Below are 22,122 nucleotides of genomic sequence, written 5' to 3'. Positions count from 1 at the left end.
TCATGATATTTTATGAGTAGTAGCCTATTGCTTTTATTTCGTCAACACAATCGCAGATTCAAACGATCGCAATTAAATTAATTAGAAAGGCGATGGCGATGGATATTTTGTTTGATTCACTAATATACTTAAATTATATTTTTATTAAGTACTAAATCAGGTTGTACTTTCTGGAAATTTATAGCAAATAGTAGAATTTTTCTAACGGCGATAACAAATTCGCAAGATCGCAAAAAATATGTATCAAACTAAATCTAATTGGGCAATATATTTTCACATTATTATGTTCGCAGATTGCCGTGGAATTTTAAAGATGTAATGCTTTCATCTTGTCATAAGTTGACGCATCCGCGAGTGACCATGAACACAATTAAATTAAAATAGAAAGACATTTTAAATTCTCGTAGTTGTCAGAGATCAAATATTGTGCGACAGAAAAGGTCATTTATACACTAACAAACGTGTAATTGTGGCGAATTTCCGATTTCTAAATTCGTTAATATTCTGTTGTGTTTGGTGTTAGTATACTTCCTCACAAAGAGTACGGTTGCAATAAATGCATGTTGAGTCCGCCATGGTTTTCGCAGGTGAGAAAATAGTCCGCGACCGAAAAAGGTTGGGAAACGCTGCTCTAAAGAGTCAGAGTCGAAATTCTGATTTCCCTGAAATCGGAGTGAGGACTTTACATTTTCGATGGTACTAAGAGAATTCAGAATTTTCAAAAATACACTCAAAAAACTTTGAGCTTACTAAACGTTCTTAACAGTCTTTCAAAGAACGCTGGAATTCGCAAAAATTTTCGTTATTAAAATTCAATTTAATCAGAGTCAACATTTTTTTTCAATTGGGAATCTAAATCGATGGTATATTTTCTCTAATTTCACGGCCCTGTGTAAGACTCCTGACAACCTCAAATGATAAAATGCATCCTATTTTTCAATATAGAATTTTTCAGAAAAAATGAATGGCAAGTTTATTATAAAAAAAATCATTCGGATAACAGTTGAAAGAAAGCGTAGATACCATTGTTTTGTATCAAAGTTTTATTCGAGCGGTTCAAATAGGAAATGAAGTAGGGCTGTACAGCCGGAGTATGTCATGTTGTTATTAATATTGTGGTCATAGCTGGATTCCTATTTTGTCAGTTGTCTGAGCGGAAGTAGAAATTTTTAATTTGTAAGAATTTTAATGGTAGTAATCGAAGTCTAGTATTCTAACAGGAAGTAGGAAAGCTTAAAGTTGAATTGGTATTCTCAACAGACAATCGAAGAAAGCTTCCATATGCCAAAGTTGATGTTGTCAATTAATTGTAGTTGAGATCTGCATTTGAAGTCTGAATTTCAGTCTTAATGTGGGAGCCAAAATTTCAGTCAATCAGAAGTTAGACCGGAATAGTTATGTGAACCTCCTTTTGACGGCAAGGAGTCATGTAATCCTCTTGCACATAATTATACCTGTGGATGTGGGATTCAAATCTTCAGATCCTCACAGGGTAATCAGTGCCATATTGTGAGCGGAATGACTGTCTTTCCTGTTGACGCAACTGAATGTAAATTATAGCAGTTCTCAATTTAATCATCTGTTTTAGTTCCCGCCATCCAAGGAAAAAAATAAGTGCATATTCCCTTTTTTATTTGATGGCCGCAATATCGAGGAATGTACAGCTTATATAGAAAAGAAAAACAAAAAGAAAACGTTTATTTGCGGAACAACTTCTTCTGATATTAATTTGTCTTTCGATGATGGATCATCTTATGGTTATTGCACAGCTTCATTACGAGGAACATGGTCAGCATGGGCTGTTGATGGTCCTGATTCATGCTCTGTTAAATGTGGTGGTGGAAAGTTCAGGTGACGAGAATTTCTGCTTGTAGAAAACATTTATTATAAGCGAAAGTTGATTTTTAATATTCAGGCAGCAGAAATGAGTGTTGTATTAGTGTTTAATCTGCAGGAAAATAAGTATTTAGTTACACTTCAGTTTCAGTAAAAAGAGAATCATTCATTTTACAACATATCAATGTATTCTTATGCTGTAATTGTAAACTGTGGTTACTAGAGCTCGACTGATATATCGGCCGAATATTGCATGTTTGCCGATATTATATATATCAACATAAATAGTAAATCGCCGCCGATATATATATATAATCATTAGTCGGGCAAGCTATGGGCATGCATAACTGGTTTGCCAATATTTCTCTCGCCTTCATTTTGCGTCAAATAGTTTCCTAATGCCCGGTTTCCTAATTCATATTCAGATACGGGAGAAAATGTCGTTTTCATCCATGTTCTGGACCTGACACGAAAGTAATGGGATCGTGCAACACTCAGCCATGTAAGAAATGTTATAATTTGGAGACTGGAGGATATGATTATGAGGGAGATATAGCAGTTACTTGGAATGATGGAGAGGTGTGTGTTTTAATGACAATATAGTAAATAGTGTAAGCTTTGCTGAACTGAAAAATTTTAATCTTTCCTATGATATATACTCCTATATATAAATGGATACTGTTTGGGGATTTGTTTAGAGTGAATGTATGAATCACTCAAGAAAAATATTTGCATATGAGTTGTGTGAACCTGGATCTTATCGTATATTATACGATGATATAAAAAAAATTTAGATGTCAAAATTTTTTCGTTTTCAATTAAATTGTTCAGATCCAGGGTGTGCAACAGATGGCCCGCTGGCCACAACCCGCCAAGCCATCTAGTGTGGCCCTTGTCAATACTCAGAATTTTCTCCTCAATCATCAAATCCAAATCCGACTTTTTATGTTTAAATGGTGCTCGCGTAGGTAAAAATTACATAATGTTTTTTTGCTCATGTCGCTGCGTTGAATCTTTCTCCGCTGGCTTTATTACTACAAGACGAAGCTGTAGCTGCATTTCGCATATTTTGTGTCTAGATGTCTGAAGTTGCTTGAATGGCCCACATACTAAAAGTGTTGCGCACATCTGGTCTAGACCAAAGATTTTGTTGAATTTGTTACTACTCTTTGACTGCAGATCTAATTCAGGAGATTAATGAATCATATCATAGGACTGAATATGCCATTAACCTAAATATTCAAGTGTTCATGTCATTATTTTTATTGCCTCACAAAATTTAATGTCTTTTCTTAGTGTGCTGCTCGCAAGGTTGGAACAAAATACACAAATCAATGCAGGCAAGTAATTATATTCATAACCAGAAGATTTATGAAACAAAATTCAATGTTACTTACTGTATATTTTTCTTTGCTGTCTGATTCCTGCTGTTATGTATTTGTATACACTAGACCCAGTAATCCCAAGCCTTCTGATTCCTATATCCAGTTATCTTGTGGAAAACATTTATGTGTAAGAGAATTGCTGGACTCCTCGCCTCTGGTGGTTCACGTAACAGCTGGCCACTTCGGCTTCCTCCACCATTATGTCAATGCACATGAGATAAATAGCTAGCTAACTAATCCCATACTCAACACGGACTGGTAACCGAACGTGAGGCCATGGTACCCCATGTGATCGAACCATCTTATTGGTTTTTCCCATCCCCCGGGATAATCTTATCCTAAGCTGGTACCCATCATACAATTCTTCAATTTTGTTATATTACTCGTAGAATATAATCACATTCTATTACCGGTATTATCAATTCGATATCACCATACTCTCTTCTAACTAATTTATTTCAGAAACACAGATCCAAATAACTTTAATTATCCTTGGTGTATTGAAAAAAGTACGAGAAAAAAAGTTGCATGCGGAATCAAGCATTGTTATAAAGCAGGATCTGATAAAGAAGTCAAAGCAGCTAATGTTGAACGTTCTTTGCTATTGTTCTGCAAGTTTCCTTTCGAGTAAGCCTGCAAATTATATTTTTTAAAGTTGTAAAAAGTGGAGTGTTTATTGAGGTGGTTCTCACATCTCTACTTGAGCAAGATTCTGCACAAACACCCTCTGATGCATAAGAAGGTAGTATTTTTGGTACTCCCAAAGTATGTGAACCAAGATGGCGGACACCGGAACGTAGTATTTGTACCAGGTTAGGGTTAGGGCATGATTTTATTCCAATTTTCCTTATTTTAGTTCTATTATGAGTTCGGGAATCCTACCTAATCCTACCTGGTACACATACTACGTTCTGGTGTCCGCCATTTTGTTTTTACATACTTCGGGAGCACTGTATTTTTAAGAAGAGCAAAGCAAATAAATCTTTCCAACGGGCTAAACATTTCCTTACCTTTCGCTCTGAACAAGGCTTATTACAAGCAGCCACTGATATCTAACGATATGTGAGAAGCTAGATTTATTTAGAAGAATTATAATCTTTCCGGTTCGGCTTGGCCTACCCAATTCATCACACACTGAGAAAGGAGGGACATGGGTTAAGTCCAACACTTTGACAGCTAGGACATCGACCACCTAGCCATGTAATACAAAGATTTCTGTACTTTATGGCCTTTCCAGGTATCAAGATGGACTTCACCACTCTTGTATAAAACTCAGCGGCAAAAAAGGTTTATGGTGTATTCTTAGTCACGAGTCTAGTGAAACTATCATGGGACAATGCTTCAGTGCTTATGAAGATACATGGTCGTCATGGTCTGAAAATCCGAAATGCTCAAAACCGTGTGCGGGAGGAGAAAACGTTTATACAAGATATTGCAGGTCGTTGGTCATTTTTCTCTTATCATTAAAATACTGAAATTTGGAAACGTAGATTGAGATTTTGCATATTTATTTTTAAAGAGAAGATTTGACTCTTTACCACCAGGTCATCGAGCCTATATTGTATCTCTACTTGAGCAAACACACATTGATCTGGATGAACATTTTCATGTGGGTTATCTTGTCACTCTAGTCATCCTAATAAAAGTTCAATTGATGTCTTGTTTCTATGGCGGCAGCGAAGAAATTCACGATCATTGGGAAATTCAAATTTTGTCATAAGTTATGGAATGTTTGCAATAACTATTTCATAAATTTATATTCTAAGAACACTACTTTCCACCAAGATATACTTTTACCAACAAGCTGTCTTCCATCTTGATAATTTATAAACTGAGAAGACCATGGAAGTTTTAGTGAATTTGTTTTAAAGTATTGCCACATGCTGAAGCATGCCGACGAGACATGCGGTTCTCAGAATGAGCTGTTTCGGTAAACGGTTTAACCGGCTATAGGTCTGCAAGTTTGCATGGATGTTAACGAATTGTTGCAGTGTATGCTTCAAATATTAGCGAAGATTCTGGGCTCTTATTAGCTGGATAAAAATGAAATGACTCTTTTCTATTATCAAGAAAATCAATTTACTTGATTTTAAAAAGATTGAATCATGGGCATATCATTTCATTTATTTAAATAATTTTAGCTTTTTATTCCCTTAAATACATTTTTGCTTCTCAACGGCGTTTTAGATATCCACCATGCAATGGTGCTCCATATAAAATGTCAGGTAGATGTAATGCTCATGCATGTGACCCAGCAAAGGATTGTTATGATATGTCAGATGGTGGACGTTCATATAATGGGAATCATCGCACCACTGTGAAGGGACTTCCTTGTAAGAATTGGCCTGATAACGACAGAAAAAGGCAACTGAACCTTACTTTAGACTATTCACAACCATGGGTAGGTAGATAATGTTGTTTGTATACATTTTTTCAAATTTGCCATATCTTGGGAAGCTGTAATTAACTCTCATCTGAACTTTAGCTGCTCTGATATTGAAGGAATATATTGAACTCTGGCTGATGAGTTAGAGAAAATTTGATTCTGACTCCCGACTCCTGGTTGAGGAAAATTTGACTATGACTCTCTACTCAAGAGGCGCATTTCTTACCATTTCATGGCAGCTTCTCCCACGAACAAACGCGGCGTCTCTTGCCATGGTTTTATGGTGCTATTACTGTTATATTCACAAAGTCATGTACCAGATTTTAGTTTATCATGCGGAATTATATCTACTTAAACCTGAAACCTAACCCCAAATCCATCAAAACTGTAGCCGTAAGGAAAATGTTTCAACCTACCCAAAATTTGTCACATCAGGGCAGCCCTGCCATTACAGCCAACATGCCTCATTTTGTGGCGACAAAATTTTACACGCCATTGGTTTTCAATTTGCTGCCGTGGTACCCATCTCTCGGCATTGATTTGTGGCAGCTTAAACGTCAGTCGCCGTGGTTTGGCCATAGCGGCCATGGTTCTGAGGAATTCAAAATTTTGTCTTTGAAAAGTTTGGAAATTCAGCTTCAGCAGAAACATACCAAACTCTGAATCCATAGATCTGTGTGGAATATGTAATTTTTGACAAAATTTGAGCTCTTGTCTGGTTGCCAGTCCATATCGGGTATGTGATAAGTTAGCTAAAAATTTGTTTCAGATGCATGGACTTGGTGGAGGGGGAAGCTGTGACCAACCAGCGTTTATGTGAACCATCCTATGTCGGTGAGGAGTCAAGTAATCCTCTGATTATCCCCATTGATTCAAAACAGCGAAACCTGCGGGTAATCAGAGATGTGGTTACATGCGTATTCCATATATTTGGGTGTGATGGGCTGACTAATAATGGTTGGATCTTTTTTTGAGAATCTTCGCTTCACTGATTGAAAGATTTATATTGTTGTTGTTAAAGCAATGTTTGTTATTAAATTTCATGATCCGTTGCCCTGAGCATTATTCTTTAGAAATACCTTATTTTGCTTTGAATATGATTCCATCAGTTGTGATTGCTACATTATAGAGGGTGTTAAAAAGAAACGCAAAATTAACAGCAGTTAAAATTTTACATCAGTTTTGCGCAACTATTTTAACATTGTATAATACAAAAATATTGCATTACAGTCAAAGAATTGAATAAATTAAATTAATGCAGACATTGCGAATGACACATAGGATGTAGGCCTTTTTCATGGCCCTGAGAGAACCACTTTATGGCCCTCTAGAAGACGAGGGTCAAGTTTGAGAAGTCCTGTTTTAAAGCTAAAAGACACATCAAAAAATTGTCATTTTTTCTCCTATTTTATAAATTTTCTCATTGTTTCCCCTTCAGAATAAACTCATAAATCTAACTTGACAAATTACTAAGTGTTCGTAACTAATAATGTAATTATTTTAGTGTCGTAATCCTGGTGGAAAGGCTCCTAGACCATTCTGCATCAATCACAACCATAGATACGAACTTTGTAATGTTCCTGTGTGTCCGGATCGATCTTCGAGTCGATCTGTTAGTTCTGTGTTGGTGAGATTACAGAGTAGATACATGGAATTTGGATATGCTATCATGCCATGTATATTTCCATTTATTTATAAGTGAGTTTCCTTCCAAGTAAGTCCGATACACAAAATGGGAAAAATTTGCCATACGTCAAGTTTAAGTAATGTAGATAGGATTTTCTTGTCATACCAGAGAAGAAGACAGTTGATAAGACAGGTTGATCTTATCGAAATAAAAACTTGAGTGCGGTCACCAGCCAGTGTCAGATATGATAACAGCTAACCAGGTAACCGTTACAGTAGATGTTTGCATATGTGACTTCTCACATCAATAAGTCGATGTATCTTAACCAAAAACTACGCTACCCGCTTTTGGTGATTGTCAAGACTTTTATTTGTAGTAACATTCGCAGAAAACAATATCTACATATGTTCTCAACAGACAAAAACAGTACCAGAGCTGTACATCTGAACCTCCACCTAAGAAACCAAGTAATCCTGGATCTTCCGGTAAGTGGTGTGCCACTGTTGGTAATATTAATCTCGGTGAAAGTCCTGCTGTTGAAGATGAATTTGGCTACTGCGATGATTCTTATATTGGTACTTGGGTGGCCTGGGCGGGAGCGGACAAATCATGCACTGCAGATTGTTATGTACTCCTACGGTTAGTAAGAATATTTGCAGATTCAATTTCTGTATTGAGAGAGATAGTCTTCTCATTTTATTCTAAGATTGATTGGGATAAGACAATAACTAGAAACTGTTCTGTTATTTCAAAAGTGTGATTATTAATCAATTGTTTTTGCTGAATAGTTGTTAATCCCATGTAATAAGTACAGGGCCAATTGCCCATAGTAATTTTTGAACCACAGATTGGATGGTATATGGGAATGTTTTAGGTTAGGATTCTGTATGTAACTGCAGTGTACGTACTGGCGGGTTGTTGGTATATATCGCTACTGAATACGTCTAAATGTCTCATGAACTGCAAGTATTTGTATATTATCATTCAACTGAAAATTAAATCCAAATCAACTTATAGTCTGTAAATTGTTAAACATAGAAGTGTCAACCAGGCTACTAATGCCCAATTTTTTTAAAATTATCTTAGATACCATGCAGTCTCCCTAAATTAGCTGTCTCCGAGTAAAAGTGTGATTGTATCACAATCTATTTATCTTCGTATCCATTTATTTAAACATGGACATCTTCATTTTTCAAAGATATTTTATTTTAAATGATTGACAGGAGATTTTGCATCTTGGAACCATGTAAAGGTGAATATTTTCGAATGTCCGGTGAAAGATGTGATGATGCTCCCTGCAAAACAACAAAGTGGGCAACATGGACGGCATGGTCAAAGTGCGAAAGGTTAGTTAGATTGTTAATTTCGACTCATTAGCCAATACTAAATTTAATGGACATAGCAAAGTTCAGTTCCCATTAGGCATAGTTACACCTCAGATATTACACTTTATAATTTCGAAAATGCTTTGTTCCTCATGTTAAACTCAACTTTCCATTGGTATTAAACTGCTTTCGAAAATTATTATGGTGTTCATCAAGAAAGTTCGGATAAGGCGGATATAATTTTTTAATGGTTTGGCGGTTGACACATTATGCTAAGCATTAGGGATATGCTTACCATTCCATCTCTTATTACCCTGCATGGTTCCGCAGGCTCGAATGCCACAGGGATAATTATGTGCGAGAAGACTGACGGATTCTCCACCATCGAGTTCATGAATCTGAAGCAAATAACTGGTTAACTATTCCATACATGACATGGACTACTAACTGGATTAGAGATTGTGGTTCTCCTCGTGATTAAGCTGTCTTCTCTGCTTTCCTTTTGCCCGGTAGAAATTTGAAAATCCTCTCTATAGTAGTTATGTTTGGTTTTAGAAAAATTCGCCACAGGCAATTTTGTCGTAGGAAACTTGCCGCATAAGAAAATTCACAGCAAGAGCATTTTGCTGTAAAACAAGTATTTGTGATAACAACAGTTAAAGTACCCTTTTATTCAAAAAAGATTCATCATTTAAAAGCATACCCTAACCCTATAATCCTAACTGTTTTTATCACAAATACTTGTTTTACAGCAAAATGCTCTTGCGGCGATTTTTCATGCTATCACAAATACTTGGTCTACAGCAAAATGCTCTTGCGGTGAATTTCATTTTGCGGCAAGTTTTCTACGACAAAATTGCCTGTGGCGATTTTATTGAACACGGTCATGTCCAGCACAATTACAGAAATGTATAGTTGATTCACTCTTCTATCAATATTATAGGTGCTCTTCTATGACTATACAGACAAGGACTCGAAGTGATGGTCTCGTTGAATCAAAGACAAAAGTATGTGAGACAGAAAGGGAGTCTGACATGATACAACTTAAAGGTAAAAATATCCTTTACCGTACTTAACTATTGCTCTAATGAGGTGTGTTGTATTCCTAACATTGAGCTAACACTGCTCAATCATACGACGAACCACGGCCGCTTGTCCGGTTTATAATCCATGTCGGGTATGAGATTATTTAGCCAGTTATTTGTTTTTATGGACTTGGTGGCGGACTAAGCACTCTATACCACAAGAAGTCCAGCATTCCTCTCACACATAATCATCCCTCACAGAATACATCTTGCGAATCCGGGCAGGGTAGTCAGAGGTTTACTGATTAGTTCGAGGCCGCAGGCTATATACCGGTACCGGTATTCTTTTTCTTACCAACTTTCACATTTTCTGATTTGTATATGCTTACATTACAGGTGCTTGTAAGATAGCAGCGTCAAAGCACAACATTGATGAGGAAATGGTATTAGAATTATTAGCCATATACATGTCCAGATTGAATTCAGCTCAAAGTTTACAATCAAGAGCAACTTGGGCATCAAGAGTTATTTACATTATGTTATGTGTACTAACTGCAGCATTATACTACTGATGAAGCCAAATAGCCAAACCTGCTGTAAGTGTTAACAACTTCATAGCAAGTTATGCCACCATTGTCAGCAAATACTTCGATCTTTTTTATTATTGCGCAAAGTAAAAAAAAAGAAGGCAGCCCAGAAACCCCGACAAAACCTAAGATTCAAAATCACGTGATACAAAACATACCCAGTTTTAACAAAAAATCGAGTTTTCGTCATTGATCATGTTGTATAGTCCGGCAGAATCGGGCCTTAACATTGTTTTGGGACATGAAGTTTTTTTTATTGTTTAGATATAATGTCCCAGGTGGGTGTGGAGTATATAATGTTGAGCAATTTTCTTTAAATGGATTTTAAGTATTCGTACCAAGATGACGCACAACCTGAACCCTAACCTGGAACACATGCAATGTTCAGGTTGTGAGCCATCTTGGTACGAATACTTCGGGAGCACCTTTTTGTTAAAAACAAGAAAAATCAATTTTAGTAGGATAAATGGTAGTTTATTTCACTAATATAAGCCAAGATCCATAGCCACTTTCTTTTGCGCTCGTCAAACTACATTTGTGTTGCTACGGGCATTTCGTTTTCCTGCTTAAAGTTTAGGGACTTGGGAAATATTTTATTAGTTCAAATGGATTGGAATATTCTACCTCGTCTTTCACTCCGAACAAGGCCATGTAAAACCGTCCACTGGTATCTAACGATGTGTAACGTGTTTTCTTTTGGAACCGGAACCTTTCAGGTGCAGCATTGACTTTGGCCAAATTAATATATGCTTGTGGAGTTGTAGTGTAACTTTTTTGGCCTCACATTTTTGATATTTGTAGTTAGATCTCTTGGGCCTCTGTCAAACAAAGTTACATACAAAATATTGGTTGTAAATTGCAAAACATGATCATGTTGTTGGAATGACTCGGCATTTTACCACCCGTATTAATGTCATTCATTGTCGAGAATATTAATGAAATCATAAAATCTAATCTTCACTGAATTATAGTAACAAAACGGCGAGTATATGAGACTATAATTTATTTATAACTAGACATATGGCAACAAAACGCAGAAAAGTTTATGTTAAGTGCGAAGGGTTCAATTGCGCAGAAAATATTTAAATGGAATTTTTTGAGATGCAATGCGGAAATAATCTATTTTTTATTCGAGAGATGTATCACTGCTTGATTTTTGTAAAAAGTATCTTATTGGAAAAAAAATCTATTCTGATTTGACATACATACAACAAATATCAAATCGATGTTTGGAAATACACGTGAATGCGAAAAATTAATTTCGAAAATGAACATTACAGAGAACAAGCTGAGAAATCGGATTAGTGATTCCAAATTAAAAACTGTTTTAATCTCGGCTTCATCCAGTGTTCCATTGAGAAAATGTTTCCCATTTAGTGATGTGTCAAGCATGATGCAGCAAAAGGTGTCACATTGAATGTCATTTATGATTTTTCTTTAAGTGAGACGACTAAGTTGAGTTCACGAGTCGTCGCAGACTTCGCGCGTTGCTTGAAATTTAAATCTCTGCTCTGTGTGAAATTTATCGGCCATCTGTTCGGTTTTCAACTCTCTAAAAATACGTGCCCGCCAAGACTCGCAACCTTTAATTTTGGCTCGCGAGCGACAAATAGTTGCCGACCTTTAGATTAGACTGTACAATTTCTTTAAAAATGATTGAAAAAATGATCATATGGACATATATATAGTATATGCAATCTGATTGTACACCGGTAGCAGGTGCACACATATGTCTTTGCGTCATTCCCGCAATATATTTAAACCGCTCCAGAGGTCCATAACTGCGAAATGGCTTTAGGAACATTGTGGATTAACAATCCTGAACTTTACTTTATGACACCAGAAGTCATGTATATCTTAATCGCATGGCGAGCGAACCAGGTCGCACAGTAAACAAGGCATGTATGGGAAGATCTAAGTAGTATATATATTGTTTTGAGCACATGGACTTGTTGGCAAGCGGTATTTTACCTCAACGACTCTGCAATGGAAAGAAAGTGAATTTGAGACTCGACGTAAGTAAGGTAGATAGGGAGTCTTTCTAGGCTATTTTCATCTATCATTGTTTAATTAAACAGCTCATATATTTGATTCCGTATTATCCCTATTATTCATTACTGAACGATCCCAACATCCCCAATCAAGTATGGGAATGATTAAATATTTTACCGTCCCGGTGCGCTGATATAGTTTTGCATTTTTTCCTACTCTCGATGCTTCGAAGAACGAATAAATTGGTCCCACATTAGTCCACAGGTGACTTATGGGCAGTTATGTATTATCTTAACATTTTTCAGGACGTAGAGTCTAGTGCGCCACTACTTATGGATGGTGTGTTTGAATCTTGAATGTATATATATATACATTTACTCAGGATTTCTTACTTAAGAACTTTTTAGGGTCAATGGTACGATGTATGATATCTCTTATTATTATTTTCTGATATTTATTGGCAGATGGAAGAACAATTCGTTTTCTTTTTATAAATATAACATTTATCGAAACATGCTCTCTCCAACTTGAAGTATGTACTCTAGGTAAGACATTCCGCGGGAAACTTCAAATAAAATTTCCACTGGCATGAAATAGATGATTATTGCAAAAAAATCCGCGGTAGTCCTAAGTTTTATAATATATATACATCGCTTGACCGAAACTGACAACATCCGGTCATACCAATCAGAGACACAAACGACCGCCGCATGGGAATGCAGCTATTAACTTGGGGAGATGGCAAAGAGAGTTAAGTGAATACTGATTTACAAGCCTCTAATGCTGAAATGCTATTTGTGAGTTTGTACTGGAACTGGAAATACTATTTTTTAATGTTACAGACACAAGTGGTCGTATAGGCTATAGCACTTTTATTCGGGTAACAACTTCATGAGTCAGAAGCATCGAAAACGATTCTTTTGTAAGAAAGTTTCACGATGGCAAAATTTTGCAAGTGTTGTATTTTTTTTAAAAAACGAAGGTTTGTTAAACGTAGCGGGGTTTCCAAAAAACACAGTATCAATAGAGGAAGGAAATGTGGTTGGGCGATTCTTGAAGCCTTAACGCCGAAACGTGCTTCTGTCGTAGTTATAAAGAGTAGTATTTTACGACTTGATTTTAAAATTAATTCAAATTAGCCGTCGATACTGCTTCGAGAACTCTTCTTCAAGACTTTTTCACGAACAACCGAGCTTTGAAACGGATAGGCCAACAAATTGTGCCGACCAAGTTACTCAACAACTTCGATAAATATGTCCCCAATTACTGCGCGCATCGCAAAATTCGAACATCTGAGTAAAACCTGCACAATTGATTTATTTTGTGGAAATAATTCAGGCCAATATTGGAGTTTTGTCTTTCGCACAGGATCTTGGTGATAGTAGCAAACAATTCAATCGTAACATGTTTGCTGTCTATCAAACCAAGTCTCGGACGAGATATGAAAAGCGCAGCCTTTCACCACAACAGTCGATCATAATATGAAGCGAAAGTATCAAACTCAGAACAGCCATTATCATCAGCGTATGTTGTAAATCGTGAGCTTTGTCGAGGATGCTTATATCCGTTTAACAATCAAGACTATCATGACGCAACATATGGCTGATTACGCAGTTCACGCTTATGGCATTAGACGCTGATATCTTCATATTCAACCAATACTTAAGACTTTCGATGAAATCTTAGATGACAAGCACGTCTCTTTTTGTCGGTCCTTCCTCATCAGTGTGCCGTATAATTAGAATGACCCTAGAGTGGTTCAAAGATGTGTTTGACGACATTGGTACGGCATACACATTCTGGATTCAAACGCTTTATGTTTACCCTTTTGAGATTGCTCTTTAGTCACTTATGAACAAGGTATGTGAAACATTGTGATCACTAAAAACTTCTTAAAAGCATTTTCGATAATTTCCACTATCCCGTTCCACGTGAATTTTATAGGCATACTTCTGAGCGTAACAAAAGTACGAACGAGACGAAAACGTCCCGTCCCCCAGAATATTGTTCTTCCGATCATAAGACTTTTTTCTATTACGTACATTGGGCTATTATGTTGATTTTACGGCGACTACGTAGCCTGATTCCACTCGAGTTCAGTGGTTTCACACTAGTGCATTTGGTATAAAAAGGCCTCAATACAAAAGTTGTTCCATGAGTAAGTGTATGGGCACGAAATAGGAAAATTGGGAAAAATCTGACAAGCTCAACAATCAAATAAATGAAAACAAAAACAGCGTCGAAAGAATATACAATATGCCACCGCCGGTAAAACGGAAGGCAACAAGCCTGGTGGGTGCAACAATGCTGACAGGATGTCTGGTCGCAACACGCAAATCAGACGGCGGATATAACAGACGTCTGATTAATGTCTCTACAACCCTCAAACAGTGGTGAGATTCAACGTTTTAAGAACCAGTTATGCCTAACTTATAGATCAATAACTGTACTAATTTTCAGAAATTTCGTTTCTAACGAATAGATGGAAATTGGATTAGGTAAGGAAAGACTTGCGACGAACGTTTTTTCAAAGGAAAAAAGACATGGATACAAATAAAAACCCCTTTCACGTGAGCGGCACTCCGATCGAGTGTGTTTTCTTAGTGAGGTGTTCTTGGCCATTGCTGGACTAAACAACACAAGAACGAATGTAAGATAGCTTCCATGATAGTTTCGCCATATGCGCTCATGTATGTCATTATGTGAGCTACATTAACATGACACACTTTACATGAAAATATTACATAACTTACGAAACGTCAAATTTGACGCTCGTCGTCAGTTGCGGCGTAGCCACTTGATGCTATCATACAACGTCAAAAAAGAGAAATAAAGACAAGTTCAGGTTCTCGAGTATAACAAGACATATCAAAAACGGGAGAAGCGCCTACTCCCGAATCCCACAACCAAACCAACCCAAAAAGTATTTTATACTTATTTGCTAATTTTTCTATGATTGATTGATTAAAGCAATTGCCATGATAAGGGCTGTGGAGCCATTTTACCGTAATATATCGTAGATGCTGCAAAACGTATTTTTGATACCACAGTTAAAGTGATACAAACTGGTCGTTGAAATATTTGATTTATACATACAGTTTATATATATGTCGGTAACATAGCCTAAAAGCGAGAAATAAAACTACTTAGAACTACGAAAACATCGATGTTTACAAACATTATTGAAAATCGTAATCGATACGTCAATTATTAGAAAGTCTTTGTAACCAATTTATTCCTAATGTTGTCACCCATTGTTTCAAATTTCGTACTGCTTGTTCAAGTTCAGCGTAAAAATGAATACATCAATTGTGTAACTTTGGTTTTGAGATGCAAGGCCCAAAATGCCCGGCATGATTTGTGTCCACGCATGTATTATATATATATATATCACGATTCTCACAAGCTTGAGTCAATTGAAAAGTACGTCGTGGCGTATATTCGATGTAATAAGGTGAGATTGCCTAATTAGTAAGAACTCTTCATGTCGCCCGTTTGAACCTTATTTTAAGATTTGGCAACTTATCTGAATTTTCGTTCCGCGTGATTGTCTCGAATACCAATAGTTTTACGTTTTATGGCGAGCTTAACAGAACAAAGTGCCAGAGAAATTGCTTAGATTTTAATTGTTACGTCACTGTCAGGAAGACATCGATCGAGTGACCGCAAGGTGCCGAAGTTATCCTCGTATCCAGGGACGAACGGGCCATGCATATTTGGATGGTTAAAAAAAGTTCGCCCGACAAAAGCAAACATTGCCTTGTATCCTTACAACATCTCCGTCGGCCCCACTGCCAGTGGGTATCTAGGGTGTGGCAGCCATGGCTCGTGCCATGGGCGCCGTATGAACAGGGGCGCAAAAAGGGCGAAAAGTTTTAATCGTAAATTATAATAAAATAATTTTAAATCGAAAATATTTGGAACTCGTATTCTTGCTAACATAATAACGTACAAGTATCTCAATTAAACAGCATCCGTTGAAAATTGCCAGTCAACGATCAATGGGGCGCATTTATTTCAAATTTTGTCATGGGCCCCATTTTACGTAGATACGCCACTGCCCACTGCTAATGGGATGCAGAATTTTTTTCTTTATGAAACCAACAAAAAAATAAATTACAAAGTTTGCATGAAGCACTCAAAACTACACCTGTTAAAGTTGGATGTGTTTCTTCAGTCAAATTAGACTCAACAACCTCGATGTTTACCTGTTTTTGCGCCAATATTACAATAATTAATGTGTGTACGTTTCCAATTTTCAACATTGCATGCATACTTTGGCCAAATTTTATAAATTTCAAAAATCCGAGTTAAATCCGATCCCTGAATTTCAAATTTAGTTCCGGGATCCAATCAGCAAAATCCCGAAATCACAACCCATGTTGAGACCCAAATCTATGTTTTATGAGATAAGTTCTTGAATTTAAATTGTATACTATTAACAGAAATGCGCATTGTATAATAGTTGGACTTGAATATTAATTTATAGGAGACTGTACACAATCAGTGGTATTGTATTTAGATGCCAATCGTTGCTACCCGATCACGAAAGCTGCTCCGACTACAACCTCTCCATCTATTTTTTTTCCATGCCAGTTTTTCTATAGTTGAAATATTTTATATATCACATAAATACTCTTTTTGTTAAATAAAATTCAATATAAAAATTAAATTTAAAATATGTATTGTTTCAACAATGAATAATTCTTTTATATGCTTGGAAATCTGGAAAAAAATATTTGCTAATCTGGCATCACCATTCAGATCAACGTGCCTGTCCTTTTCTATCTCGGGTCTAAGGTGAGCTGACGGCTCTTAGTTCTTTGGCCAATTTATTTCCAATTTTTTAAAAATATATCATTATTCACGGCTTTTTGTAAGCTGATTCATTTCATTAACACTGTCTGAGCTGATTTTTTATTGTTAGGCCCAGGTTAAATGTCTGTTTAGGAAAGAAACGTTGATTACCGTACTCATAAAATAGGGTAAATCTGTGAATGGCGTTCTATCTCTTTCCTATTACCAGTATGGTTGTCCCTTCTTGATAAAATATTTTATTTATTTATATTCATGTACACTAGACTACAATTTAGCTTTGGTTCCTTACAGCTCCCTTTCCCTGTTTCCCCAGTAAAACTGTGTTATTAGCAGTATTATCTCTTTTTTTGAACATTGTAATACAGTCTACCAGTACTGCAGTATGATTGTTTTTTTTTTCACAATATTGCAATAGCTACACAAAGGCTCTTGTTGCAATTTAAAATTTTATTTAGATACCGGTATAGCGTATACCACTAATTGTAAGTTGAGCTAAATCCTTGCTTTATTTCACAGGCTCGATATCGCAAGATGGCTTGTGCAAGGCCACTGATAAGTGTGTACAATGAAAAAGGAGTTTCATCTGGGACGACCGTCACTTTGCCTGCAGTTTTCAAGTCACCAATTCGACCTGACATTGTGAATTTTGTTCATACCAATGTCAGCAAAAATCATCGTCAGCCATATGCTGTGAAGAAAATTGCTGGGGAACAAACAAGTGCTGAGTCATGGGGAACTGGTCGTGCCGTCGCTCGTATTCCACGTGTACGGTGAGTATTATCACGTTTGCGATTGTTCACCTAGAATTTATCTTATGAATTGAAGTATGGCGCATGTCAATAAACATGAGCTACACCATTGAAATTTTTTTCTCCAAATTATAACTTGTATTTTTACCTCTACCTTGTAGTTTTGTCAGTTTTCGAGATTTTTCAATCTTCTGTGTTTTCCGTTCTGTATATATTTTTTTGCGAAGAATCAAAATAAACTGTTTATTAATGATTGAATAACCAAAATTATGGTATTTATTGTTATCTTATTGTGTTAGATGAAAGATATTTAGCGACCATTGTCATATTACAATATTAAGAATTTGTTTAATATTATTCAAATCATAACACTTGTTTTATTCTGCCAACTTTGATTAGCTAAAAAACATCATGATTTTTAATAAAGTTATTTTTGATAAGAGATATTCAAGTATTCTGCAATCATTGTCATATCAAATTCACTGAGAATTTTGTTTGTATCAGGCTTCAGCACTTAAATTTTTGATGCAAGGTTTTCTTTCTGATCATTGATGATATGGATAGCTGTCAAATTTCTGGGGGCACACATTCTATTTCACCTACTATTCAGATCCCTGGAACTGTTATAATCATTTCCCAATTTGGTCTCTAGTCTCAAGGGTTGAATATTACACAACAGTGGGTTCGTGTAGCATATACGAGGTGTGGCTAAAAAGAAACGAGACTGACGTCACAGATTGCGCAACACGATTAACCATTGGTAATCAACACTTTTACAGTGTGGTGTAATATGTGTTCTTTGTTCAACAGCTTTTTTGACACAATATCGCAATTATTTTTGCTCTTTAGGAGCCATAGGTGAATGTGATTAATTGCTTGTTGAAAAAAAAATTGCCGTGCGAGATCTGATTGAGTTTTTTGGCGATAGGGGGTTCAATTGCAGAATGACGATTGAGCAATGAATTAACATTAAATTTTGTGTCAAACTTGGAAAAATGCATGTCAACTGGGCAACATTTAATCGTTGAGCTTTCTGCTCCTCAGTCAACAGCCTTGGCACCATTTTGGCACTCACCTTTCACAAGCCAAAAGTGTCAACCAAACTGGTGCGAACCGTTTTTTTTTTGTCTTTTCCAACTTCGCAATGACGCGAATTGTTGAGCGACGGTCGCTGCGAATCAACTGCCTTTCACAACTGAACTCACAACTGATACCTTTTCGATGTTGGTATCAGTTGTGGAAGTGCAAGGCCTTCCTGACTTCGAATCATCCTCCACATCCTCCCTGCATCCCACAAATCGCTTGTGCCATTCAAAAACTCTTGTTCTGGACATGGAAGAATCTCCATAAACATCACACAATTTCTTCAAAGTCGCAGTCGCCGTTTTTCCAAGTTTGACACAAAATTTAATGTTAATTCATTGCTCAATCGTCATTCTGCAATTGAACCCCCTATCGCCAAAAAACTCAATCAGATCTCGCACGGCTATTTTTTTTCTCAACAAGCAATTAATCACATTCACCTATGGCTCCTAAAGAGCAAAAATAATTGCGATATTGTGTCAAAAAAGCTGTTGAACAAAGAACACATATTACACCACACTGTAAAAGTGTTGATTACCAATGGTTAATCGTGTTGCGCAATCTCCTAAAGAGCAAAAATAATTGCGATATTGTGTCAAAAAAGCTGTTGAACAAAGAACACATATTACACCACACTGTAAAAGTGTTGATTACCAATGGTTAATCGTGTTGCGCAATCTGTGACGTCAGTCTCGTTTCTTTTTAGCCACACCTCGTATGATACACTGGGTAAATAACAGGCACAAAAACTAGATAGGATCCACAGTTATAGTCATGACCATTTATCATATTCATTCTAGGATTTGTAAATTCTCCAAATTTTAATAACTCAACCTGATTCAAATGACCATTTATCATATATATTTTATGATTTGTACATTCTTCAAATTTTAATAACTCAATTTGATTAAAATGTATCTGTTTCACTTTTAAACATACTTATCTTTACCAATCTGGTCCAATTTTTTAAAACTAGTAGAACAGAAATAAGGATAGTTTGAAACTGTATAAAATACAGGCAAATTCGAAAAAATGGTGGTTTGAACATGCAGTCGCCACTCATGCTTCAGAATAAACACAAGTTTTGTCTCTGTATGTTCCCAAGCTTTAAAATGTGCATTATGAATTACAGGCCAGCTGGAATTTGCCTCCGTGTTAGTTTATTTCTCGTGAATATATGAATTTAATGATTATGTTTAATTTAGGTATTCATTATATACTAAATGCTTGAGTGGCCAATCATTTTAGCATTTCTACTTCATTCTGCACCTACATTAGATATCACATTTACAATACAATAGCGCCATTTGATTTTTTTCTGAAGAATAAATCAGGGAAAATTAAAGTTCATTCAGTTTAATTCAATTAAAAACAGCCATAGTATCATTTGAATTTGTTGGGGTCAAATTTTAAATGGTTTCATGTCAACTTAAAATCATTTATGCTGACTTAGTATTTTTAACAGACAAAGATGGGCTTGCATATCGTGTTTACCCGAAAATAACACAGGGTCTTGTTTTGATTTTCTTTTGAAAAATAACACTATTTTGGGGGATGTTTTTAATTTCATTTGTCAAAAACAAAATTACAAAGTAGAGTATTACAAGATTTTCAAATATATAAAATATGGAAACTGAAATCCATTTAACGATACTTATAGATAACATGTTTTATTTAAAAAAAACTGCTGAACATAGGAATGCTGAACTGTGAACGTCAAAAATGACCAATCATTTAAAATGTGTAGGAGAGATTTTTGGCTATTGACTAGGTCAAAAAAGAAATTTTGTACTATTGACTAGGTTTTATTTTAAGGGAAGGGCTTATATTAAAATCATTTTTAATATTCAGACTATTTCTTGTTTTTGAGGAAACACGGGTACGATGAAGTTCTTCCATGAATATTGTGTTTCTGTTTAACCAGAGCTGAAGTTTTAGTCTAAAGTTTTATTAATCTATTAGTCTGGTGTGAATTTTATCTCGGCCCACAGATCTGAGTAGTGCGTGAAGCTTTCCAAATTCCTTTTAACAAAATACTTGCAAATTGTGTATATGATTTATATAATTGTGAATTGATTAGATATGTCTAATCAATGACATCTCCAGTTTTTAATACTCTTCTTCTTTTATTCGTTACAGGGGGGGAGGTACCCATCGATCTGGTCAAGCTGCTTTTGGAAATATGTGTCGTGGTGGACGTATGTATGCTCCTACTAAAATCTGGAGAAGATGGCATAGAAAATGTAATACCAATCAGCGACGATTTGCTGTGTGTTCTGCTCTTGCAGCATCTGCTCTTCCCGCTCTCGTCATGTCAAAAGGACACAAGATTGAGCAGATTCCTGAAGTTCCTCTTGTTGTTGAAGACAAAGTTCAGCAATATAAGAAGACTAAAGAAGCAGTTCTGTTGTTGAAGAAACTGAAAGCTTGGGAGGATATCAAGAAAGTCAAGGATTCCAAACGCATCCGTGCGGGAAAAGGAAAGATGCGTAACCGACGCAGGACCATGCGACGTGGACCTTGCATCATTTACGATAAAGACGAGGGGATTTCCAAAGCTTTCAGAAACATCCCTGGAATTACGTTGATCAGTGTAGATAGGCTTGACCTATTGAAGATTGCACCCGGCGGCCATGTTGGAAGATTCCTTATCTGGACAGAGAGTGCTTTCAAAAGATTGGATTCGTTCTATGGAACATGGAGAAAGCAATCAACTGAAAAGAAAAACTACAACCTGCCAATGCCGAAGATGACATGCACTGATTTGAGCAAGATTCTCCAGTCAGATGAATTGCGTTCTGCTCTTCGTGCACCTAAACGAGGAGTCGTACGCAGAACGCAAAAGAAGAATCCGCTCAAGAATTTCAGATGTATGATGAAACTCAACCCAGCAGCGGCAAGTTTCAAGAGAGCAGCAATTTTGTTTGAACAGAAACGACAGAAGGAGAAGGCAGATCACAGAGCCAAGTTGGCAAAAGCAAAGGCAAAGAAGTAAATCCTTTGCTATGTTCTCTAAAATAAAATATAAAAATAAATCTGGAGAGTACACACAGTGTTCTTATTTTTACATAGTTTTGAGTGGGTTTATTCTGCAAACACCTAGGGCAGCGTCGTCCAACCTTTTTGGCCGAAGGGCCACATGTAGTTTACTAATAGTTTTGCAGGACACTTAATATGGCATTTTGTTCTAGTTTTGCTACACTGACTACAGGTTAATGAAAAAACAAACGATACCCGTACACCAAACTTTCACAATTAAAACTCATGTGTCCCAACCATTGATGGGGCGCCATTAGTAGTTATTTCCGA

The 22,122-nt window shown here is 36.4% G+C and overlaps 2 protein-coding genes across 5 annotated transcripts in view; both read left to right on the top strand.

Annotated features, from left to right (window-relative positions):
- LOC120339295 (apolipoprotein(a)-like) overlaps positions 1-12,062 on the top strand; it is a 32,105-nt gene extending 20,043 nt beyond the window's left edge. Inside the window, exons 21-31 of one of the 2 annotated variants that reach the window (XM_039407385.2) lie at positions 1,589-1,851; positions 2,262-2,415; positions 3,133-3,176; positions 3,684-3,848; positions 4,459-4,659; positions 5,409-5,622; positions 7,112-7,305; positions 7,652-7,873; positions 8,458-8,580; positions 9,503-9,609; positions 9,981-12,062. In XM_039407385.2, coding sequence (XP_039263319.2) covers positions 1,589-1,851; positions 2,262-2,415; positions 3,133-3,176; positions 3,684-3,848; positions 4,459-4,659; positions 5,409-5,622; positions 7,112-7,305; positions 7,652-7,873; positions 8,458-8,580; positions 9,503-9,609; positions 9,981-10,156 — 1,863 coding nt within the window. In that variant the 3' untranslated portion in view covers positions 10,157-12,062. Of the gene's footprint in view, positions 1-1,588; positions 1,852-2,261; positions 2,416-3,132; positions 3,177-3,683; positions 3,849-4,458; positions 4,660-5,408; positions 5,623-7,111; positions 7,306-7,651; positions 7,874-8,457; positions 8,581-9,502; positions 9,610-9,980 lie in introns of those variants that run through there. The other variant, XM_078115823.1, reaches the window with a different exon arrangement.
- Positions 12,063-12,099: 37 nt separating this feature from the next.
- Positions 12,100-21,861, top strand: LOC120339542 (large ribosomal subunit protein uL4-like). 3 transcript variants are annotated; one of them, XM_039407693.2, is made up of 3 exons: positions 12,100-12,186; positions 17,498-17,751; positions 20,953-21,861. In XM_039407693.2, exons 1-3 carry the CDS (start codon positions 12,115-12,117, stop codon positions 21,806-21,808), a joined length of 1,182 nt encoding a protein of 393 aa, XP_039263627.2. In that variant the 5' UTR covers positions 12,100-12,114; the 3' UTR covers positions 21,809-21,861. The 3 variants fall into 3 exon arrangements, with proteins under 3 accessions (XP_039263627.2, XP_077971950.1, XP_077971951.1); XM_078115824.1 differs by lacking the exon at positions 12,100-12,186 and adding an exon at positions 15,390-15,617; XM_078115825.1 differs by lacking the exon at positions 12,100-12,186 and adding an exon at positions 16,843-16,963.
- The last annotated feature ends 261 nt before the right edge of the window (positions 21,862-22,122 follow it).

Source organism: Styela clava, chromosome 9 (genome assembly GCF_964204865.1).
Source record: "Styela clava chromosome 9, kaStyClav1.hap1.2, whole genome shotgun sequence".
Classification (NCBI taxonomy): Eukaryota; Metazoa; Chordata; class Ascidiacea; order Stolidobranchia; family Styelidae; genus Styela; species Styela clava.
The sequence above is the reverse complement of the archived record's forward strand: the minus strand, read 5'-3'. Positions and strand labels throughout refer to the sequence as shown.

Excerpts from the sequence above, each read along its gene's own strand:
- LOC120339542 (XM_078115824.1), top strand. The coding sequence starts at position 15,405 with ATGTTGTCACCCATTGTTTCAAATTTCGTACTGCTTGTTCAAGTTCAG. Across the intron at positions 15,618-17,497 it reads CGTATATTCGATGTAATAAG|GCTCGATATCGCAAGATGGC; the intron begins GTGAGATTGCCT and ends TTTATTTCACAG. Across the intron at positions 17,752-20,952 it reads GCTCGTATTCCACGTGTACG|GGGGGGAGGTACCCATCGAT; the intron begins GTGAGTATTATC and ends TATTCGTTACAG.